At 27.1% G+C, this 25,006-nt stretch overlaps 3 protein-coding genes and 2 long non-coding RNA genes across 5 annotated transcripts in view; 2 read left to right on the top strand and 3 right to left on the bottom strand.

The window, feature by feature from the left end:
* Positions 1 to 5,084, bottom strand: part of LOC107169312 (uncharacterized) — a 66,081-nt gene extending 60,997 nt beyond the window's left edge. The window contains exon 1 of the mRNA XM_015519025.2: positions 4,468 to 5,084. Within this exon, the coding sequence (XP_015374511.1) occupies positions 4,468 to 4,777 (310 nt within the window). The 5' untranslated portion in view covers positions 4,778 to 5,084. The remainder of the gene's footprint in view (positions 1 to 4,467) is intronic.
* Positions 5,085 to 10,014: 4,930 nt separating this feature from the next.
* Positions 10,015 to 12,255, bottom strand: LOC107169309 (dynein light chain roadblock-type 2-like). Its single transcript, XM_015519022.2, has 3 exons — positions 12,165 to 12,255; positions 11,571 to 11,738; positions 10,015 to 10,091 (listed from the first exon to the last, which is right to left on the bottom strand). Exons 1-3 carry the CDS (start codon positions 12,253 to 12,255, stop codon positions 10,015 to 10,017), a joined length of 336 nt encoding a protein of 111 aa, XP_015374508.1.
* A 469-nt stretch (positions 12,256 to 12,724) lies between these two features.
* LOC149061193 (uncharacterized) lies at positions 12,725 to 13,413 on the top strand. Its single transcript, XR_016192482.1, has 3 exons — positions 12,725 to 12,739; positions 12,864 to 13,026; positions 13,110 to 13,413. It is a non-coding gene; the product is annotated as an uncharacterized LOC149061193 (long non-coding RNA).
* Positions 13,414 to 14,994: 1,581 nt separating this feature from the next.
* Positions 14,995 to 19,798, bottom strand: LOC149061192 (dynein light chain roadblock-type 2-like). The gene is made up of 4 exons (XM_089217057.1): positions 19,627 to 19,798; positions 19,392 to 19,481; positions 19,121 to 19,288; positions 14,995 to 16,220 (listed from the first exon to the last, which is right to left on the bottom strand). Exons 2-4 carry the CDS (start codon positions 19,471 to 19,473, stop codon positions 16,168 to 16,170), a joined length of 303 nt encoding a protein of 100 aa, XP_089073183.1. The 5' UTR covers positions 19,474 to 19,481; positions 19,627 to 19,798; the 3' UTR covers positions 14,995 to 16,167.
* A 124-nt stretch (positions 19,799 to 19,922) lies between these two features.
* LOC149061191 (uncharacterized) lies at positions 19,923 to 22,927 on the top strand. The gene is made up of 3 exons (XR_016189668.1): positions 19,923 to 20,580; positions 21,431 to 21,591; positions 22,772 to 22,927. It is a non-coding gene; the product is annotated as an uncharacterized LOC149061191 (long non-coding RNA).
* Positions 22,928 to 25,006: the final 2,079 nt, after the last annotated feature.

The following is a 25,006-nucleotide window of genomic DNA, read 5'->3' as shown; positions in this document are numbered from 1 at the left end:
AAATATCATTGAATATTTAAATGGTCAACATTATATTGAAAAAACGAAGAAAATTACATAATGATATACGAAATTGAATATCGTTGTAAGATTATAATATATTTTAACCACTATCTATCATTATGTAACCATAAAAGAGATAGGATTTTTAACGGGCTACGAAGTGCACGGGTTCAGCTAGTTTAAAATAATCGTTGCAGATTTTCGGCGTCCGGTCTCCGGTGTGATGTTGATCTGGTCACTGAAATTCGGTCACTGACAATTGTCGCGTCCATAATGATTATTATTTTTACGTTCCGTTATATTAATATTATTTTTATTATTATTACAAGAAATTAGGGACGAATAACAAAAACGGAATGACTAATATATATAGGTATATATATAATATATATATACGTAAGTACCAAACTAACATGCATAACGCCCGGACGTGGATGTCGTTTTTTTCAGAAAAACGGGTTTATAGATAGATTCTATAAAATAATTAATAATAATAATTCTAAGTAGGTATATAATAACGGAGGTCGGCAATACTCTTAAGTTTATTATTTACGCCCAGTTATATACTTACCGTAACGGGTGTCCACTGTCCAGTTATTAATGTTTGTATTACGTTTACGTATAGGTATTGGTGCCGCCACAGCCACATAATATATTATAATATTATAATTATTTTATAGGTATGTCGTCGTTTCAATAGGGAGCCGTCAGAAACGTGTACGAGACAATGTCACAACTGCAGCAGTAGCGCATAGGTATAATATACGTAGTAATAATCATGTAGGTATATATTATGTTGTTTTAACCTTAATAATGACACTAATGGCAGGATGGTTTACTTGCAGTTCGAAATCGTTAAACGAATTTGCATAAAATCCGGGTACATTAAATTGATTAAGTAAATAATACAAAATCGCGTCTTGTATATTATACTATTATAATATTACCATCATAGCAATAATGTATGAGTAGACTGCAGCTGGTTCGACGGCAATTATTATTACGGAAAACTTTATACCAGTGCGGTTAAGGTTAACTGCTACAGAGGACTCATTAGCAACAAGAAAGACAGGACTAAGCGATGTGTAAAAGTTTATATTGTGTCGTAGTTTCTGAAATTGGGCTCAGTCACATTCTATACGCACGATGAGTAATTCAAATAATAATTTGTACGACTATAAAAGAATAAAAAACCTTTTATTTACTAGCGTGTAAATTCTTGTAACATTAATGTCAGAAAACCTAATCCCAAATGAAATTCACAAATATAATATAACGAGGAAAACACATAATAATCATACTTAAAAACAAAAAACATGTTCTTAATACGTGTTTCATAGTACCAACCTATTTAATTCTTATACACCTTTATATTATATTATAATATAATGTAAATGATTAGGTAATTGAAATCGTGATAATTTTCAATTGTCAAGATAAACGGTCAAATATAAATGGGCAATAATATTCCGTTTCTTGACCGAAATTATTTTGAAATTTAATAAATAAATAACATTGGTTCATCATCGTGGACGATTCGCGAAATTTTATTTATAATTATTAATCATTATTAACTTGCTATAAAATATCAAATAAATGAACTTTTTCTAGCATTAAATAAATACTCGAGAAATTAAATTAAATTTAAAACAACTGTCGTACAGACATAGTTTTAATCATTTAAGAGGACGCTACTACCCCAAATTTAGAGTAAATTGACCTCTTACAAAAATTAAAGGTAACATTATTATCGAGGGCATGACCGTAGGCTTTTTATTATATTTTACTTTTAAAGTGAGTTATGTGTATTTTAAGATATACAAACAATTTTAAATTTTAAAATACACATAACTCACTTTAAAATTAAAATATAATAAAAAGCCTACGTCATGCCCTCGATAATAATGTCACTTTTAATTTTTGTAAGAGGTCAATTTACTCTAAATTTTAAACTAACGGAGCTAAACGTGATCTGCTGAGCATAAAATTTGCTATGTTACGCACTTGTAAGACGGAGACAACATATGCGGGTGTAGCGTCCTCTTAAGGAATATTATAACTATTATAATGAAGGTATTCACTTCAAATATTCACAATATTATATGTACACTTATGTAGTTAAAAACAATTTTTAACATGAAATTCATTTTTGGATGCATTTATTTATTACCATTAAGTTGGGTTACGTGAGGTTTTTTTCTACTTGGGTTGTTCCTGAATATTGTTACTGATAGCCAACACTTAGTACGACCGTGCAGCAGGTATTCTTATCAATTAAAATACAAAGTATTTGTATCATTAGTTCTCGCAGGTTTTATATGGGAGCACAACTAGTCTTAACGACTTGGAAATTAATAATAACTATATAAAATCCATTAAACGGGGTGAACAAGTTGAACCTCGCCTGATGGAAAATCGTGACTATATAGGATCTAATTACCGGTCCTAAGGTATATTTTTGAGCTTTTTTTTCCGAGAGGTTAATCTATATGTTTTTTTTTTTTTTTTTGAGAAATAAATGTTACTGCTGTATAATGTAGGTACAGTTGAATTATATATGTACCTACCTATTATGTTATATTGTGTATTTAATTGACCTCCTTAGCGTTATAATTTTTTCCAATAAAATATCCGATTGTTTTTAAACAAAATTGGCGATTGTTCAATATGAATAATTGAAATATTTTATTTAAACAACAATTCTGAGCAGATCAAAGTTGGATTATTTAATTTATTTATTTTTTCACATTATTTTATAATACCACAATACAAGAAATGTTTTTTTTTTTTAATGCACTTTCAAATTAAAATGCCATAGGTAATAAGTGTTATGTTTGCTTAAAAAAGTCAAGTATTGTTTAATTGTAAACGTGTTGAGTATATTGTCGGTTCAAATAAATACTTAATTTTATAAAATCTATTAAATTTTAAATGATAATACAAAATTGGAAGAAAAATATTTGAAGGATCATTATTTTTCGTAGCATATTATTATGGCATCGACATTGCTAATACATAAATAAATAAGTATTATAACTCATAAGTATACCATAGGTTTACTATGTTACAATAATACAATATACTGACTCTCGATAATTCAAAGTTGGTCGGATTTATAAAATCTTCGATTTACTTATTCTAAATTCTTTCTTAATTCGAAGAATTTCGAAATATTAATATGTTATAAAAAAAAAAAACAAATAAAAAATTTTAAATTCATAATTACCTACACCTTAACACCCATGTATGTCAAATGTATAGTAATAATAATAACGTGATACTAAATGATATTATAATACGGAAAACAATCAATTTTTTTAAAATCTGTATGTTTTAAAAACGAAGCTAAGTTTATAATAGTTAATTATTTATAGCTATAAGAAAATAGGAACACTGCGACTGCTCAATCGGAGGAAATGATATCTAATTTCCATGAGTTAAGTGTAGGAACTTCTAAGTTTTGATAGCTGGTTCATTCTAAATTTTACTTCGAATTACTTAATGTACATCTTATATAAAAAATGTATTTTTCTTCAAATTGATCTAAAATTTCCAAGAAATCGAGTTACCTATCAAGAGTATCGAATTATCGAATGATTGAAAAAATATAATAAAATATACGAGTAGATGACCAAAATACTCAAAATAGGAATTGGTTTAAACACCTGAAATCCCCCTGGCTAGTAATATAATATGAAATTAAAATATGATAATACTTATTATAAGATATAGGGATGCAATTATTATTATTATTATTATTATTATTTATTATAACCTACATGCTTAAAAAAAATTTCAACCTGATATCGTGTTACTATTGTAAAAAAAAAAAAAAATAAACTATAATCTAATAGCATAATATAATCTCATAACTAAAAGTATAAATATCAAATACCTATATAAAAAATGTCCTTAGAAATATAGATTCAGCTTCCACTCAGAATTGTTTTTCATAATCAACTATTTTCAATCGAAAATAATTCAATTGCTATGTATACAACTATACACTGTACATCACGGTGTTACTATGGTAGTATAATATACCATGTACCTATGTAGGTAATAAACTAATAATACTGCAGGTACCTAGTTATTATAAAATTTATTATTTTTTTATCTTACTTTTATTACCTCCAAGTAATAATTATTCACCCACAATTTTTCCGATAAAAACATACGTTACTTAGGTAATGCGTAAAAGCTATTTGATATTTACCAATCAATGTATATTATACGAGAAGCGAGTGATTTTAAAAATGTTCAGACATTGTGACTTAGTTGTGTGCACATAATATTGTGATGCTTCTTGTGTCATTGTAATCAATGATTATTTTTTCAAATAATAAATGAAAAACACGTGTTGATTCTTAATCTTTTACCTGGTACATTGTACATACCCGGATATTATAAACCTATAACCTACTACAACAAAACTACAATAATAATATTAGGTATCCCACGTACCCGCGTTGGCGTTCTTCTGTGGCACGTCGGCGTACGACACGCAGGCGCCGGTCTCGTACGTGACGGCGGCGCATTGGTCATCAGACTTGCAGGCGTCTATGCACTGCGGCAATGTGAACAGGGCCAACTGCTCGCGCATCGCGTGCTTAGCCGCCGGACTGGCCGCGTACCCGGTGAGCAGTTCGAAGTTGACTTCGCCGCCACCGTCGCACTTGAGCGACGTGGCCGGGCTGGCGCGACCGGCCAACATCGCCGCGACCAGCGACAGCGCCACCGACAGAGGGGCGAGTCGCCGCGGTTGCGGGTGCATGACAATAACAGCCGTGGCGGCAGCAGCTCGGTGGCGGGTGTCGAGATGCGACAAGAGCAGACTCGCGTCTGTATATTAAATAATCACTAGTCGTAAATATTATTATTAATTATTATCTGTTTCACGACGATAATATTATTATTATTATGTTGTGCACAGTGCACACAGTTTTCACGCGCGGAATTCAAATTCTAGACGTAGAGCGGTGCCCCGTGAATGTTTCGAAGCGACGCGATGGGCTCAATTCGTGGTGCGATTTGCGCGCGGGGTGTAGAGGTCGCGACGTCGGTGCCGCGGATAGCCGAATAAGACTGACGCGTCGGAAGAGTCAAGAGTGCGGCCTACTACGGTCCGCGGGCACGTGGTTCCGAAAGTCGAGAGCGGGAGAGAAGAACCGCTGGCCGCCGCCGCCGCCGCCACCACCGCCGCCGCCGTATTTTCTCTGCGACGATTATTATTATTATTCACGTTCAATATTATAAATATTTATTTGCTACTGTCACTAGTTATTACAATGATCGTTGACGATGATAATGGACGCGTATTAGCTTCGCACAAACAAAAAATAATAATAATAATTTAACAACTGCGTCAAAACCTCGTCGCTGGACCGCGGGAAACGCGAGCGAATGACCTAATAAAACCCCGTTGCTGTGAATCGAAAATCATAGGAAACAAATTATTTCATTTCGATTATTATCGCATTAGCCATAAATATATATTTACGTACAAATATAGTACGCTTATATAATACAGGTAAATTAGGTATAGGTACCCATCAATATTATAATTAGAGCCTGGATTTATATACATTTAAAAAGTGTCAAATATGATGCAAATATGCAAAGAAAAAGTGGCTAAATATGCAAGTATATGCATTATGAATTATGATACACTTTATAAAATGTGTTTTTAAAACCACACTTTTACACCAGAGAAAAATCTAAATATTTTATAAAAACAAAAAAAAAAAAATGATAATATCCACTGCTATATAATTCAAATCATTTAAATCAAACTAAAACTAATGGAAAACTTAAAAAAAAATACGAATCTTTTAAAACAACATTTTTGAAACTATAAATGTTTTAAACATCAATAATATAAATTTTAAAACTTGTCGGAACATCACTTAAAATTAAAATATTAAAATAGGTTCTTTATATAATTTTCAAACGGGCTTGACGTATTTAATTAATTGCCACCGTGCCGGGTATGGTGGCTATTATCACCGGTGATTCAAAACAATAACTCAAATAAGATTTATAATTTTATAATATAACGATACGTGAATACACGATGTGATTATTTATAAAATGATAAATATAAATCATACCGGGACGCAAGTGTAAGTTTGTTAATAGTTAAAAGTCATTAAATATGCATGTTATATGCATTTATGAACAAATATGCAATAGCCCTCAATATATGCAATATACAATTTGGTTTTTGAATTCAGTATGATATGAACCATGGACATTTTAAACTCCGATAGACGTGCATACACATAGTACAAACATGCACATGCATATAAATCCGGGCTTTATAATATAATAATTTATCTTATTATAATAATATATACCAACAAATAACGGACGATAATACGTATATTATGGCTTTTGCTTATTCGTCATAACCGTATCTTTTTCGTCTTTTCGTTAGAAATTAATGGCCGAAACGTTATACGTATATATTATTATATTGTGTTCCTATTTAAATTTTGAAATATTGGAAAATATATTGCAACACCAAGACACAGTCACTACTTCAGTTTGGAGCTCCAATAATGCCGTCATTTATCGGCATGAACCCCGTCAATGACCTCTCAGGAATATTAACTCCCCGAACTCCCGCACACCATAACATATTAACATAATAACATATTAACAAGGATACTTTTTTTCCAACCAATGTATTGCGACCCTAAATTGAGTTACAAATTATTTGTGATGAGTCGCTGTCGACCTGTCGTAAACTAAAAAAAATATTTGAATTTTAAAATAATCTTTGTATTCAACAGAATTAAGTATTAGTTCTTCAATATTATTGCATTATATTATTAAAACGAAATGATAAAATTGATTATAATAAAAATTATTATTAATATTACTATATTATAGCATATTATACTTTATTTTTTTGATTTTTGGTAGAAGGTCGCCTAGTGCCTACCAAGAAAATTAAATTTGTGGATTCCACAATCCAAAAAGGTTAGGAAACACTGCGGCATAGACTAACATTTGATATTTAAATAAAATATTATAATATTCATTAAAATGTATATTATTATATTGTTATTTATTTATTCATAACTCAACGGGTCTACAGTGGTATGCATGACAGTTAATGTAGAAAAACATACTTAACACAAAATAATAATTGATATTCATAATACAGATTGAGTAATGATTAAAAGTCCATACAGAAATATAGGTTTACATTGGTCTGTCATTAGACTAAATAAAATAAAAATAATTTTTTAAAAATATGATTGACTTAAAACTAGAAGTAACACAGATCATGGTTTCATGGTTTGTATAAAAAAATTTAAAACAGCCGAGACTGAATTAGCAAGTTTCAGAGCACTGACTAAAAAAACTTGAAATATGGTATAGCAAAAATAATTTTGAGAATTGTATTATGATAGGTACCTACATTACATGTGACTTAAGAAGATGTTTATTCAATTTTTCTTGTGTCCTATCTAATACTGGCAATACACAAAGTGATTTATCAAGTATGCTAACTCCCATTTTTTGCCTTCAATAATTAAATTTTTAATATATACTAACACCAAATTTTTCAAATTCTTGAATTTTTGTTTTGCTATTCACGTCATCAAATGAATACCCCCATTTTACTGTAAATTATTTAATAGATAATTTTTTTTTTTTGAAAATTTGATGTACTTAGTTCAAAATTCGAATGAGTAGTTTTTACAAAAATAACGTAAAATTGTAACTACTACTTATTATATTTGGGCTATTTTTTACAAATAATTAAGAAATTAAGAAATTGAAATTGAAAAATTTCTTAAGAATTTAAAGATACGGTCTTTAAGTACATTTAAAAATTCCAAAAATTAGATTTTGAATAACTTCATTATTGAATGAAAAAGGAAATGATCATGCTTGGTGAATTAACATTTATCATGTTCAACTTCTGAATGTTACTCGTAGACCAATCAGCTAATGCAATATGTAAATATAGCATGCCAAAATAATGTATTATTAACATTAATTTATCTTTCATTAAACATTTTCGGTAGAAAAAAAAAATGATTCAATCGATTGAAGAAATCTATTTTTAAGCCATGTTACGACGGAAATAATAATTGTGTTGACGAATAAGTTTATAATTATTTTTCTGGGTATCGGTGTCGTATGCTATCTACGCACTAAATACTAGTGTCGTATGCTATCTACAAAATATTATTTATCGTCTGATATATGTTATCTATATAATCGTAATAATATTTATCTACACTCTACAAAGTACAAAGTTAGATCCCACGGGTTTTTAACGAATAGATGTGTCTGTGCCTCTGTGGTACCACTAATTTGCTAGGAAGGCAGCTTAAAGAAGAACGGTGACGCTCCATAAACACAACAAATACGTTCGAAAAAATTTTTATTAATATGAAAAATACTTTTCAACTTTAATTAAGAACATTCATTGAAAATCCTCATTTATTTATGAAGTGCTCTGGTTTAAAACGAAGTAAGATTTTTTATATAATAGTGTAGATAACATTTAGTGCGTAGATCTGTTCCTAATTTTGTCAGTTACTCGTCCGATTTGTGACATTATTGTGTCAGTTGTTATCTTTAAGCGCATGTCGAAGAGATCTGAGTACTGCTAATCTCCATTCTGCTATGTCCATTATGCGTAGTATAGTTTAAGTTACGAAAAAATAGCATGATGATCGACTATCGAATATGTTGGTTTTGATTTATTTATAAATAAACCATAGGCGTGTCTAGGGAGGGTGCAGGGTATGCACCTGCACCCTTTGCGATTTTAAGTGACACCATGAATTAAGAAAAATAGTTTAAAAAAGGGGGGTAGGGCCCATTAGCCCTTGAGTACGCACCAAGTTGCACCCTCTGCGTCAAAGGTCTAGACACGCCTATGAAATAAACATAACAATAAATAATAATACAATTTTGTTATATATTACATAATATATTACACTTAATTACCATTATTACGTTTTTTTTTTTGTGGAAAAATAAACAGTGGTGGAAATGGAAACATTGAAGACTACAAATACTTCAAAAGTGCTTTTTTGCTGTAACATCATATTTGTCTCAAATGAATAGTACATTAATTTGTATTTTAAAATATTTACACAAACTATACACTATATTTATGCAATGAAAATGAATACACTATATACACTATAGGTACAAGTATTATAATAAATGTTCGTTCTTAATTTAAATGCAATTATTATTATTCATATTATAATCTGTGGCCTGTGCTGTTACTTTCTATAACTACATATCATTATTAGATTAAGGTAGCCGGTAGGTCCATAGTATTATGTTCTCTATATAAATAATATTATCGTGCACGTCATTATTATAACCTAAGGTGATGTGTATTTGTAAATCAAACTGCAATTTGTATAACTGTTTGGGTCATATAGGTTCCTACTATTCAAAAATAAATAATGATAAACATCCAAAAGCAATGGCACAACGCAGTATCGCAGTACATATAATATAATATGCATACACATATCTACTATATTATCCATTGACGAGTATGTAGTTCGACTGCAGTAATATTTTGTATTTAGATTTTTGTCGGCATCTCGTGTGTACCTATATAAGTAAGCCATGCCACAAAACACACGCAATGCAAATATGCATAAACAAAGTAACTAAGTAGGCCAGATTATAAGGTATATATAACCTACCTATTATACATACTCAAAAGTGGAAGAGTGTTTGGTACTAATGGGAAAATGATATATTATAAACTAGTTTTAGGTATAAGAATAAAGAATGAAAAAAAAGATTTGTCACTAAGATAAATAGAAAAGAAAACGATGTAATAAATAAGTTATTAGCCAACCTTTAAACATTTGGCATAGTATCATAAAAAAATAATACTTAATAATATTATTACGTATAGACCGTATAGTATAGCCAAGTAGATATAATATAAGTAACTAATATATGATGTATTAAATGTAATTTTTGTTTTATTCGAAGTGGTATATAAATGAATTATAAAGAGTTTGCTATAATTTTCATAATAGATTTATGATTTTGTTTTTGAAGAACGATAATTATGAAATCTTTACCTGAAAAAAATTATTTTATCATACAATTTAATTTATCTTATTGGTAATTAATACATTTTATTTTACTATAGTCTACACTCTGTACCAGGGGTGGCAAATCTTTTTTGGTTCTAGTGCCAAATTTTTGCAATTAAGGGTTTGGTAATTTTTCATGTACCAACAGTTTGTAAACACTAAATAGAACATAATAAATATAGTGATAATATAGCAACATAATCAATTTTATGTACAGGAATATTATAACTTAAAATGTTTATTATTTATTTGTTAGGATTTTTTACAAGAAAAATTTTAAGGATAACATATAATTTTTCAAGTGCAGCCATTGCAATTTCACAAACGTGCCACATTTGGCACGTGTACCTACCATTTGTTTGCCATCCCTGCTCTATAGTATAGACTATGGAGCAGTGGTTCTCAAGCTTTTTTCACACTATATTATACATCACAAGTTTTCACGGCACACTAAAGACTCAACATAAATGTAACGAATAAAGTACTGTTTTCAATATCTTTTACCAGCATAATAATTACAAATATCAGATATATTTCACGGCACATCCGTTGAGAACCACTGCTATAGAGTTTATATAAGTATAACTACCTAATAAGTAAATACAATTTTGAATATTAATTAATTATCAACATCCAAATTTGTTTTATAATTATTAAGGATGAGCGAAAGAAAAATGCATCGTCGACAAAATATCAATGTTACCGCTTCTTACAGGAAATCAGAAATATTGTCGACGACAATGGCAAAAACACACATTTCCGACAAATTTTTCTTGGTCCGGACCGGTCTTTAGGTTGGTTAGTAATTATTTTTTGAGTTATATCTTTATAAACATTTAGAAGGTGACATTGACATTGATATAATATATTATATTATACAGTAAAGGTACAGACATAATTTAATAATAATAATCTACACACATCAGACGATATTAAAATATTATTTCACCTCATCCAGAATCGATTTTTTAAACAACTATTATGTAACCATACGACGATACGAGTTATAATCAAATTACAAATTGTATTCTATTTATCAAATGTAAATAATCTTTAAAGTTATGGTGACGATTTATGATAAAGATAACACTAGAATAATATATAAGTAGGTAAGTACCTACAATAATATGTTAAATACAGTTTGTTAATCTGTGAACTGCAGGGGAGGACTTTCTAATAATGCCATAAAGTTTAAAACTATAACTGCTTTATTAACGCCTGATAGTATGTATATTATGTCTTCAATATATAAGCTGGCGCTTTAAAAAGATAGATATCTTGAGTGTGTAACGCAATGTATTTTTTTCCTAAACAAAAAATGTTTTATGAGAAAAAAAATATAACATTTTGTAACAGATAGAAAAAATTTGATGTTTAGTTTAAATATGATATAAGTAGGCAGATACGCATGTATGCAATTAAAAATATGATTTAGCTAGAAAAATATTTAAAAATTAAATTTACCAGGTGCCACTAGTACCTCACGTCTTTTAGAACCCATTCGTAAAACCGTTAACTCGTTAGACGGATCCAAATTTCTAACAAAACCCTTCGCGTTGTCAGCCAGTTTCATTATCATTTCAGCATGATTAACAGACGATCTATTGTCTAATGTTGATGTTATGAGATCACCTATAAAAATTATTGCCTGTATTAAACATAATAATATGATAAACGATAGGTAGGTAACCATAGGCGCAAATAGAGGGGCTAGGGGGGGCTCTGCCCCCCCCCAACAAATGATTTTACTACATGATACACGTTATTTAAGTTAAAAGCATCATAAGAGTATTCAGTGTCCTGATCAGAGCTACAGCTTTAGCCCCCCCCCCAGATTTCAAACACTATTTATGCCTATGTAGGTAATAAATACAGTGCACGAGTTAAGGACGAAAGATTGAGTATTATTACTACCTGACTGGCTAGCTATAACAAGGAATTACGAATAAGAACTACGAAGTTAATAAGTCAGTGATCACAACTATTAGGTACTTATATACTACCTGTCTACTTACCTATTATAACAACTATATAATAAGATACTCTTCGAATACACACCATTATTGTTTACCACAATAACACCAATAACACCGTTTTGAGATTGGATCCGTTTCAAAGTTTCTTCGAATTCGTGTTGAACATTATTCATTGTCTATCGAACTTTAAAAAGAGGCTACAATGCAATTTAATAAATAATTATTGTCACACGAGACGTGTAATCTATTCAATCTATTCTATACTAATTGAATAGATTGAAAAAATTAGTGCAATTATACAAGCCGTTTCCATGATTACATAATACTATAATATACCATTGATTACAAATCAATAGACAATTATACACACGCGGGTGTAGCATCATTTTAAATAGGTAGTGTTTTCAAATTTTCAATCTATTATTAGACGTTTTATTTTGTCACCTTAAATTTTCAGATGACGATTATTTATAAAATAAAGTCTTGGAATTTAATTACCTACAATTTACCGTTGTTAGTAACACAAAGTACTTATAACATATACGAGTCAGGATCATTAAACGCCACATTTAAAATATTTTAAAATAAAATCAAGGGGGTTAGATCGGAGTCACTGACTTTTTGAACCAAGTCTCCTTGATGATGTACCTGGTTAGGGTATTTGACATGTTAAATTGCAATTGTCTGCTTCACAACAACTAATGGTATTAATTAATTTACTCACCCAATTATTAAAAACTACCATAATAAAACAGTAATTCAAATTTAATTTTAATTTTAGATCAGTAGATTACAGCAATGTGGGGGAAGATCGCAAAATGACACTACTACATTGATACTAAGAACATTATTAACAGACCATTGCGCAACTAACCACAACTTTGAAGGTCGAAACTCTGGAATACATGTTTTCAATTATTTGATAATGTTTAGTATTGTACTTGGTAAGACTATTTTAAACTAAAAAGTGTTACTTACTCAAATTAAAGTTATCAAATTAATTATACTATTATTTTAACCTTTTAAGATGTAACTATGATGAAACATCCAACAGGATCCGAAGATGTGATTAGATGCAGAATAAAAAACTAGTTACGCTTAGCACCAACGCCACCAACCCAGGACAAATATAAAAACAATAAATAATAATATTAAATGGCATTGTGGTTGGTAGGTAGAGTATAATGTAGTATTATAGTGTATTTTAATTTATAACGGTTTTTTTTAAATTTGACCAAGTATACCCATATATGTCAATTTTATTAAATGTTATTGTAAACATCATTAAAAAAAGCTTAGAAGCTTTCATTACAACAATTTAATTTTGACTTAACGTGTTTAATTGTTATGTTTTATTATAATATCATTTACATATTATATATTGTATTTTATGGAAGTGTGCACTTTTCTAATTATTAATTATTATCTATTTATACATTTAATGCCTATCCAACTGTAAATATTTACATTTACCTCTAAATTTATAATAATAAATAAGTGGACTTATTAGTCAATAATGGTTAACTTAAAAATTATAGTTTAAGACTAAAGACTATATTAAATTAAATTATATTAATTAGTCATGTATCTCATATCCTATACAAATAATAGAAAGTTTATTTACATCTAAAGTGCTAGTTTGTATACCAATAAAAGACAGTCTTAAATACGTTTATTAACAATATTCACTTAGACTTTAAATATTTGTCTCATTTAGACTTATTTTAGAACATAAAAAGGACATTTATTATACATCAAAAATAGATATTTTGATCTAAAAAATTGTATATAATAGACATCTAATAGACATTCACATGTTTACTGGGCAGCTAGTCTTATCTTATTTTTACTTAAAACCATGAACTAAGATACCTATAGACAGTCTATAATAGACTAGACACGAAGATAGATAATGTTTCCCTAAAAGTACTGTGGCAAAGTTACAGGTGGTTTTTCAATAATTGTACAGCACAAGCTCTATGTAAAGCTACATCTAAATGAGTTATGTCGTTATAATAGGAATGCTAAAGCTGCAAATAGAGGGAAAATTCACCAAGTTACCCCAAAACTGTATTGGTAAATCAATTAACAGTCATCCATATCTTAATTCGTGATTAAAATAGATTATAACTAGAGGATGAAATTTAATAAAAATACTAAATTAATTTACAAGCAAATCCTTCTTAGTCTTGTTTTTATGCATGTTGTAGTATGTTATTTATTATTATTACTTGAAGAGTTGGACTACAAATTACAATATGTTATATGTAGTTACAAAAACTGTTTGTATGTAAAATACTTACTAGTAATAATTAGTGTATTGAGGGGTCTAGTTATAGCTTTTATTTATCTAATTTTTAATTTCGTTTTAGCACCCGGGATCTATGCGTTAGTAGTTGTAAATGATTATTAATGAGTGAAATTCAATGCGAGTACCACTCTAGTACGCGCATGCACATATCAATAACTCAATATTAGTATACAATTCACTATACAAATTTCGGAACAATTTACTTATTGTTTTGACAAAATTAAGGTTAGTTAAGGTTTTTAGATTTTGGTTCTGAAAAAATATTCGAATTCAGCAGAAAAATGTCTGTAGATCTGTATGAAATATTTTCTGTTTCCATCTGTAACTTTAAAAAAATTCATATTTTCAAGTTTTCAATAACAGTTCACAATGATATAAGATTTAATTTTTACAACGTATTCTGTAGGATCTATTGAGTCAAATTCAATTTTTTTTTTTTTCAGAATAAAATTGGACATTGTAAACAAACTAGTTTTTGTCAAGACTAAGTCTTTTTATTAAAATTGACGCAATAGCATGACCCCAAGTATTACACTCTGGACTAACTATTACATAAAACCCAAAAATGACTGTTTTAATGACAAAATAAAATAACACTTAGTTTTTGGTTTTATTTAATGCTCTTATTGTAATTATATTTTGCATATTATTTCATTTAATGTATTTAATGGTCTAGAATCTATATAAATGCAACAACTGCTAACTATAGCTAAGCTTAAGTACTAATAAAATATCCACAATATTAAAGAACATTTTTTAGAAGACATTACAACCGCATGAGTGGTCTCCGTCTTACAAGTAGATAAAATATTAAATTTTACATTCAGCAGATCTAGTTTAGCTTTGTTAGTTTATAAACTAGAGTGAATGGACCTCTTATAAAAATTTAATTTAAGAATATTATATAGATGACTTCATAAGTTCTTAAATTATTTTTTAATTTTAAAGTAAGTTAAAAATATTTTAAAATTGTAAATTGTTTGTACATCTTAAAACACTTATAATTTGCTTTATAAATAAAAATTAATAAAAAAAACTCATGAGGTTGTCTAAATAATATTTTTACCTTAACATTTTATAAGAGATCATTTCACTATAATTTTTAAACTTATGGAGCTAAACGTGATCTGCTGAGCATAAAATTTGTTACGTTACACACTTCTAGGACAGATACAAATATACAATACATGCGGTTATAACATTCTCTTAATAATACATAAAATAAAAAAAGAAACTTCATCATACAGTGTCATTGTGTCCTACTGCCCAATGATAAGAGGGCATAATATTGCAAAAAATATAAAACATTTTTGGTTAGTAGAACCAATCTTGTGTTGTCAGTGAGGATAACCTAAACTAATAAACTTTAGAGCAAGAATATTATCTGTTTCAAATTTAAATCTTTAACTGAGATAGGAACTTTTAGAAATTTTTAAATTACCATAATTTACAATACTTATAATTTCATGTTTAAATATTAAAATATTGTAAAAAAAACTATCTGCAGGCATAGATAATGTTGAACCAAGAAGAAGAGAAACAATTATAAATCTCGATTTATATATGTATATATATAAAAAAAACAGTTGTAGAAGAAAAATAAAATTTAAAGTTTGTAGTATGAGTTATATAGAATTATAAAAATCAATATTTCATATGTACAAAATGTTTGTAATTAACTTATAATTATTTACACATTTTTATTTTTGGATGTTATTTAGAATTGAATTTAAGTGCATTTTATGATTTGCTATATTATTTAAAAATTGTTTTCTTATGACTGAGCTTCTGTTGGATTTTGAATAACAATCATTATGAAATCTTTATCTGAAAAAAATAGTTAAAAATCTTTTAGTATCAATTCAACTAATAATATAATAAATTATACATCTAAGACAGTAAGACACTATTTTATTTTATTAAATATACGGGATAAATCTTTGGAACATATTTACACATTATACATATATAATTACACATTAATTATACAATTTATGATATAATAATAAAATTAATAGCTAGACAGTAAATTATAGGCATAGAAGAAACAAAGGGTCAACATTGACATTTGACATAATATGTGTAATAGGTTAATTTTTAAAGTAAATAGTGGAGGCAAAAGAAATATAAAAATGAGCTACAGATCGGGAATGACATTGAAGAATTCTAAAATGAATTAAGGGAAGCAAGACGGGATCGTCAATATTACCTTATACCAAACTATTCAGTAAATAAATAACCCAAAATCCGTCAACGCCAACCCAAGTTGAGAAGCAACTGGTCCATAGTTATGGGATTCACAAGGGATATTCAATCTAAAACTAACATACCTCATAAATTTAAGCTGAACCCTTTCAAGCTTAAGAGAGTCATGAGTGAGGATTACAAATAACAGCAGTTACTATTAAATTGTGTTAAATGATATAAATATTTTTTCAATATACATATATGTATAAATAAATAATATATATGTTATTAACTTACATACATACTAAAATACTTAATTACTAATGTAAAATTATTGTTGCACTATAACTCAACAAAGACTTCTTTAAGTAATATATAAGTTTTGTTGTATGTGCTTTACCGCAGATTGCAATCTACCAGCAGGCTAAGGCCCTATATTGTTAAATCCATTGATAGTTTTGTTTATTTGAGATAAGATAAGCTTATTCTATAATAATATTTCTAATAATCCTTGTCTTCATACTATAATAATTACATTCAATTTTTCCAATACCAATATAAAGGGATACTTCAAGTTTTTAAAACTAAAATTATTTTTAGTGGAGACAGCTCTTTGTTTAAATTTTTTTATTTATAACAATTATTTATACACATTATTACTATTCTTAATTTAATTTATATTTTAGTTGTAATTTTATCATTATGTAGGTATTTTAAACATAAGCAATAAAATAATAGTTAAAAATAGAAATATAATATAAAAATGAATAGAACATTTTTTTTACTGATACTAGAAAGAATGCATATCGTCATAAAAATATTGATTACAATGTAAGCGCATACAACAAGACAGCCTTTTTTAATAATAATTTTTATTAGATGAAGGATTGAATAAAATATGAAATAGATATTTGTTAAATATAATATGAATTGAAGGAAGAAACCAATAGTTTTTATTATTATGTTTTATTACAATTTAAGCTTCAGTAGCAATGCTACTATACAAGAATAAATTATAAAAAGGTTTTAAATTTAAAAAAGAAGGTAAGTGGATGTCACTTCTGTAGTGTTACAAGTGGGTTATTGTAATGGATGGTATTAAATTTGAATTCAATGATATAAAATTATTGTAAACAAAAGGAGATGGTTTGTCAATCTAGGATATTTTATATTTTTATACCATATTAATAATATTGCTTTTATTTAAAAAAAAAAATGTAGGTAGGTACCGATAAACTAATAATCGCACGTAATTTAAATGTTAATCAATAGTGTATTTTGTTAATTATTATACCTACATGATATAGTTTTTTTTAAATATTTAAGCTAATTAAAGACATTCAAAATTTTTAATATTTCATAGTTTTTCTCTATAAATAATGATAAAAATATTTTCTTTGGGTAATAAAACTAGGAAATTAATTACAAGGTTCCTTATAAGTTGTCATGTGAGCAGTTAAAATATATTACAGATGTACTAGCACAGATTTTTTTTATAAATCTTTTATATTAAAACTTTAACAAAATGATTCAAAATCTAGAAAATTTAAAAATTATTTTGTAGGTAGGAAGTTATTCTTAGTTAAAAATATATGAAATGTTCAATTTTTATAGCTACAATTTGAAAATTTAAAACAAGGTTTCTTATAAATAATTCATAATGAAACCAAAAAATAAACAGTTTAAATTTAGAATTTCAAGTATATATATTATGTATTATGTATGATATATGGTTTTTATATGCATATATAATATAAACTAAAAGAATGTGTTGTTAAATAATGTTTTCAAAATGTTCAAAATAAATTATTTTACTGTGCATAGTGATGTATTTCTATATAAAACAAAATCATAGTAAGTGTAACATGAAATTTATTTTAAAAAATTATCCATTCCCCACATCAGAACACATTATATTCACAGAAAATATTACATTAATAAATAAATGCAGGTATTAACAATAGTCCATAGTTAATATTAGCAAATTAATATAGCAAATATTTATCCTAATACTAAATGAACTCATGGCAGTCAACATATTAAGTCATTGAAAATAGTATTAATTTTTTTAAGTGTATGATTGTATAACATTTCATAACTCTTTTTCCTATTATATTACCATAACAATAATGAGATTAATTACTTAAGGTTTAAGGAACATTATACTTTAAATAATATAGAAGATAATTTATTACATAATAAAATTCCATAGTAAGTGTATCTAATCTAAATACTGTTAGGATTAAAAGTATGTACATATTTACAATCCATTCATAGGAAATTTCTTTATCATATCAGGTATAAAAAATATTATGATATTAATTAAGATATTAAGATATGAGATCTTCTCATTTTTATGCCTAACATTATTTTATTGATGATAGTTAATCTATTGAAAAGTCATTAATAAGACAAAAAATGCGAACTGTATAATATTTTAAAATAAATATATTAAAGCCTTTGATTGTTTAATAAAACATTGAATTAAAGATACACAAAATAAATATGATATATTAAATTATTGATTTAATAAAATTTACCTGGTGCCACCATTATCTCATGTTTTTTAGTACGCATCCTCAAGAACATCAAATCGTTGGACGGATCCAAATCTCTCACAACGCTTCTAGCTTTATCAGCTAATTGCTGGATCAATCCTGCATATTGAACCGAAGTTGAATTGTCTAAAGTCGACTTAATAGGAATGCCTGGAAGAAATTATGCTACTGATTAAATGACCCAAAGAAATATAAATAACATATTACAATAATAATCTTATGATAGGCATATAATTCGTAGCTGAAAACAAACCTTCGTTATTTACAACAATTGTACCGATGACACCACGGTGAGATTGGATACGTTTTAAAGTATCTTCAACTTCACTAGCCATTTTTATTTCTGAAACAAATTTGTTTTGGATTGATAAAATAACAAAGAATCGGTAAAAGAGTTAACAGTAAAAGTCTAGATTAAAATAATATTAACAATTGCGAATAGATAATCCATTAAAACAATTAATAAAAATGTAGTACTCTGGACGTACAAAATAGGTATTCCAGTGTGTATACTACTATGTAATAAAACGGTGGAACGCCAAAACGCCAAGTAAAAATGTATAAGAAATATAACAATATGTTTTATTTATAAATGGAATTTTTATAATGTCAAAATAATTAGTGGCAGTCACACAATTTACAAAAACCTGAATACTGATATGATATGGATAATAAACCATACGTCGTTATCAAATCTGAATGTACGTGGATATCAAGATATCAAGGTGGATATCTTTGATTATCAGTCTATGGTTCATATTAGCTTATGATTTGATAACAAAGATAACCAGAAATTTTGGTGAAGTTTAAATTTTAAAAATTTAAAAACAACTGCTGTAGTTGAACTATAATACAAGTGATGCAATCGTCACCAGAAACTTTTTCTTTACTTTTAATCTATACTCTGTTTACACTTAGGATCGTTTGTTTTTATAGTAGCGTTGAGGCCACTAGTTTATCTTCTAGACCAGGAGTCTCCAAACTTTTTTATTCGAGGGCTATTTGAACCAAGAACATTTCTTAGTGGGCCAAAATGAATGAAAAAAGCTGAAGATTGTGAGTGTGAACGATAAAGATTTTGGGAATTACATATTTTTATTTAATTCACAGTCAGCCTGCTGGCATCCCAATTAAAATTTGTTTGCTGCCCATAGTTTGGAGACACCCTGTCTAGACAAATGCAAATATTGATTGCAAGAGAAAAGTGATTTGATTGTTATCACCACTATCTAGTAATTATCGTTAAAGTGCAACTTTTTTATTTAGAATTTTAAAATAAGTTTTAAATGTTAAAATGGATACTCGAGACTTTGTAGGCAAGACACAAGTCATAGTTACTAGTTTCTCATCAACACAGAGAGTCAAGATATCATACTTTCTTCCTTCCAAAGGAAAGTGATGAGGATAACAATATTTTATTTCTAAAAAAATTACAGAAATGGGTTAGTTACGTATGAAATACAAGAAATATTTTAAGAGTTTAACGTATTGAACAAAAAAACAGTACCTACAACCTTTTTAGAATAAAACTAATATTTGATACAATGCACATTGTCAAAAATAATATATATTTAATTCTTAATGTAAAGTGTAAATGCAGTACAACATTTTACCTAATGCTGATAATAGAACAATAAAAGTGTATCATTTACTGTGACAAATATCTGATGATGTTCAATTAAGAGCTGTACAAACATTTATAAACATATCAATGACCGATCGTGAAATATTTTTCATATTTATAAAACTTTCTATCAATCATATACAAATGGATATTTAGATTTTGATTGCAAAAAGTAACATTTATCATTATGCAAATTAAAATAATACATAAGAATATTCATCTCTTTTGTTAGCATTATAAACTATGCTTAAAGGGCATTAGCATACCATCAATCAAAATACAGGATTAAACATTAAAATAACATATAAATGCATTCCATATTAATCAAAAACTTATGAAAATTGTAGTCTTAATAAGTATATTATGTTATTTGTTTCTAATATTAACATAAAACTTAAAAGCTGTAAAATATACATCTTACTTAATAGCTGACTATTTAATTTCATATAATTTGGAAAGGTAAAAAGTTGGTAAATTATTTTTATTACAACTTGTAATGCTACAACGCATTACGGTTAGAACCATGTTCTTTAAAAAAATATTTTATTTACATGCTAAAAGTGTTTAACTCAAGAAATTTTTATAAGCTCATAACATAACTTTCTAAATTAAATTTGTTGTTTTTTGATGTTTCATTCCCAAATACTTATTAGTTTTTAATTTTTCAGATTTATACCATTCATACATTCATAGACTTCGAAGAATTAGAAAGTCCAATGAACAATCATGTAACTTTAAGCCCCATGGCCTTCAATTAGAACATAAACAGTCTGCAAATACTTTATTTTTATCTTATGGATAACTATTTGGATTCATACAATTTACAAAGGTATAAATTTAGTAAATTATTTAATTAAAACTTGTAACACAATATAAAATTTAGTTCCATATGCTTTAAAAAAATATTTTTTTTACATTCAACATTTTTTTCACTCGAGAAATTTTTTTAAGCTCATAACTTACATTTCTAAATCAACATAATTATTACATGTAAATGCATTTCTATATTATATTGAAGCCAATAATAGATTATAAAAAGTATATTATGTTCTATGTTTTCCATTTTGTTATTTAACCTGAAAAAATTAGTTGTGTGCAAGTCATAGCATGATCTCATATTATTTTCTTTGTTGTTTTTTCATGTTTCATTCCTAAATACTTATTAGTTTATATTTTTTTCAGATTTATACCCTTAACAGACTTCAAAGAATTACAAAATCCAATGAACAATCATTTAACATTAAGCCCGATGAACTTCAATTAGAATATAAAGAGTCTGCGAATATTTTATTTGTTATCTTATAGATGACTTTTTGGTATTATACAATTTGGAAAGGTATATAGTTAATAAATTATTTCATTAATACTTGTAACGTGTTGTATAATTTAGTTCCATGTTGTTTAAAACAATATTTTTTTTTAATTCTAAATGTGTTTATCTCAAGAAATTTTTCAAAAACATAAATTTCTAAATCATATTTGTCTCTGTATTTCCTAAATGATTTATTTGTAGGAGTTGATTTACATTTTAAGGTTTTGATTGTCTGCATATCTTTTCATAATTGTAAGGGATGACTTTATGAAATTTTTTATGTATATTTCTCTCTTTTGTATGCATTGCTTACAAATGTTCATGATACGTGCATACATTCAATCGTTATGTAGGAATCAACTAATATTACATGTAAATACATTTCTATATTATATCGGAGCCAATAATAGAACATTAAAATTACACTATGTTCTATGTTATACCTTTCAAATATTACATTAAAACATAAAATCTATAGAATGTACAATATGTTCCTGTTCATTAATAAATATCCTATAATATCAAAAAACAAATAATGAATTAAGTTTCAATTTATATTAAACACATTGTATTTTCCATTTTGTTAATTAACATGAAAAATTAGTTGTGTGCAAGTCATAGCATGATCACATATTATTTTCTTTGTTGTTTTTTCATGTTTCATTCCTAAATACTTATTAGTTAATATTTTTTTCAGATTTATACCCTTAACAGACTTCAATGAATTACAAAATCCAATGAACAATCATTTAACATTAAGCCCGATGAACTTCAATTAGAATATAAAGAGTCTGCGAATATTTTATTTGTTATCTTATAGATGACTTTTTGGTATTATACAATTTGGAAAGGTATATAGGTAATAAATTATTTCATTAATACTTGTAACGTGTTGTATAATTTAGTTCCATGTTGTTTAAAACAATATTTTTTTTTAATTCTAAATGTGTTTATCTCAAGAAATTTTTCAAAAACTTAAATTTCTAAATCATATTTGTCTCTGTATTTCCTAAATGATTTATTTGTAGGAGTTAATTTACATTTTAAGGTTTTGATTGTCGTAAGGGATGACTTTATGAAATTTTTTATGTATATTTCTCTCTTTTGTATGCATTGCTTACAAATGTTCATGATACGTGCATACATTCAATCGTTATGTAGGAATCAACAAATATTACATGTAAATACATTTCTATATTATATCGGAGCCAATAATAGATCATTAAAATTACACTATGTTCTATGTTATACCTTTCAAATATTACATTAAAACATAAAATCTATAGAATGTACAATATGTTCCTGTTCATTAATAAATATCCTATAATATCAAAAAACAAATAATGAATTAGGTTTCAATTTATATTAAACGCATTGTATTTTCCATTTTGTTAATTAACATGAAAAATTAGTTGTGTGCAAGTCATAGCATGATCACATATTATTTTCTTTGTTGTTTTTTCATGTTTCATTCCTAAATACTTATTAGTTTATATTTTTTTCAGATTTATACCCTTAACAGACTTCAATGAATTACAAAATCCAATGAACAATCATTTAACATTAAGCCCGATGAACTTCAATTAGAATATAAAGAGTCTGCGAATATTTTATTTGTTATCTTATAGATGACTTTTTGGTATTATACAATTTGGAAAGGTATATAGGTAATAAATTATTTCATTAATACTTGTAACGTGTTGTATAATTTAGTTCCATGTTGTTTAAAACAATATTTTTTTTTAATTCTAAATGTGTTTATCTCAAGAAATTTTTCAAAAACTTAAATTTCTAAATCATATTTGTCTCTGTATTTCCTAAATGATTTATTTGTAGGAGTTAATTTACATTTTAAGGTTTTGATTGTCGTAAGGGATGACTTTATGAAATTTTTTATGTATATTTCTCTCTTTTGTATGCATTGCTTACAAATGTTCATGATACGTGCATACATTCAATCGTTATGTAGGAATCAACTAATATTACATGTAAATACATTTCTATATTATATCGGAGCCAATAATAGAACATTAAAATTACACTATGTTCTATGTTATACCTTTCAAATATTACATTAAAACATAAAATCTATAGAATGTACAATATGTTCCTGTTCATTAATAAATATCCTATAATATCAAAAAACAAATAATGAATTAAGTTTCAATTTATATTAAACACATTGTATTTTCCATTTTGTTAATTAACATGAAAAATTAGTTGTGTGCAAGTCATAGCATGATCACATATTATTTTCTTTGTTGTTTTTTCATGTTTCATTCCTAAATACTTATTAGTTTATATTTTTTTCAGATTTATACCCTTAACAGACTTCAATGAATTACAAAATCCAATGAACAATCATTTAACATTAAGCCCGATGAACTTCAATTAGAATATAAAGAGTCTGCGAATATTTTATTTGTTATCTTATAGATGACTTTTTGGTATTATACAATTTGGAAAGGTATATAGGTAATAAATTATTTCATTAATACTTGTAACGTGTTGTATAATTTAGTTCCATGTTGTTTAAAACAATATTTTTTTTTAATTCTAAATGTGTTTATCTCAAGAAATTTTTCAAAAACTTAAATTTCTAAATCATATTTGTCTCTGTATTTCCTAAATGATTTATTTGTAGGAGTTAATTTACATTTTAAGGTTTTGATTGTCGTAAGGGATGACTTTATGAAATTTTTTATGTATATTTCTCTCTTTTGTATGCATTGCTTACAAATGTTCATGATACGTGCATACATTCAATCGTTATGTAGGAATCAACAAATATTACATGTAAATACATTTCTATATTATATCGGAGCCAATAATAGATCATTAAAATTACACTATGTTCTATGTTATACCTTTCAAATATTACATTAAAACATAAAATCTATAGAATGTACAATATGTTCCTGTTCATTAATAA

This window comes from Diuraphis noxia, unplaced genomic scaffold (genome assembly GCF_037042655.1).
Source record: "Diuraphis noxia isolate RWA-SAM2 unplaced genomic scaffold, SU_Dnox_SAM2 contig0001, whole genome shotgun sequence".
In the NCBI taxonomy this organism is placed as follows: domain Eukaryota; kingdom Metazoa; phylum Arthropoda; class Insecta; order Hemiptera; family Aphididae; genus Diuraphis; species Diuraphis noxia.
This window is presented reverse-complemented; position numbering and strand designations above follow the sequence as displayed.

What these genes read in the sequence shown, in the direction of transcription:
- LOC149061192 (XM_089217057.1), bottom strand. Translation starts at nt 19,473, where the DNA reads ATGGCTAGTGAAGTTGAAGATACTTTAAAACGTATCCAATCTCACCGT. An exon ending in AATTGTTGTAAATAACGAAG is followed by an intron (nt 19,289 to 19,391) that starts GTTTGTTTTCAG and finishes AATTTCTTCCAG; the next exon opens with GCATTCCTATTAAGTCGACT. An exon ending in TGAGATAATGGTGGCACCAG is followed by an intron (nt 16,221 to 19,120) that starts GTAAATTTTATT and finishes TATTTTTTTCAG; the next exon opens with ATAAAGATTTCATAATGATT.
- LOC107169309 (XM_015519022.2), bottom strand. Translation starts at nt 12,255, where the DNA reads ATGAATAATGTTCAACACGAATTCGAAGAAACTTTGAAACGGATCCAA. An exon ending in TATTGTGGTAAACAATAATG is followed by an intron (nt 11,739 to 12,164) that starts GTGTGTATTCGA and finishes TAATTTTTATAG; the next exon opens with GTGATCTCATAACATCAACA. An exon ending in TGAGGTACTAGTGGCACCTG is followed by an intron (nt 10,092 to 11,570) that starts GTAAATTTAATT and finishes AATTTTTTTCAG; the next exon opens with GTAAAGATTTCATAATTATC.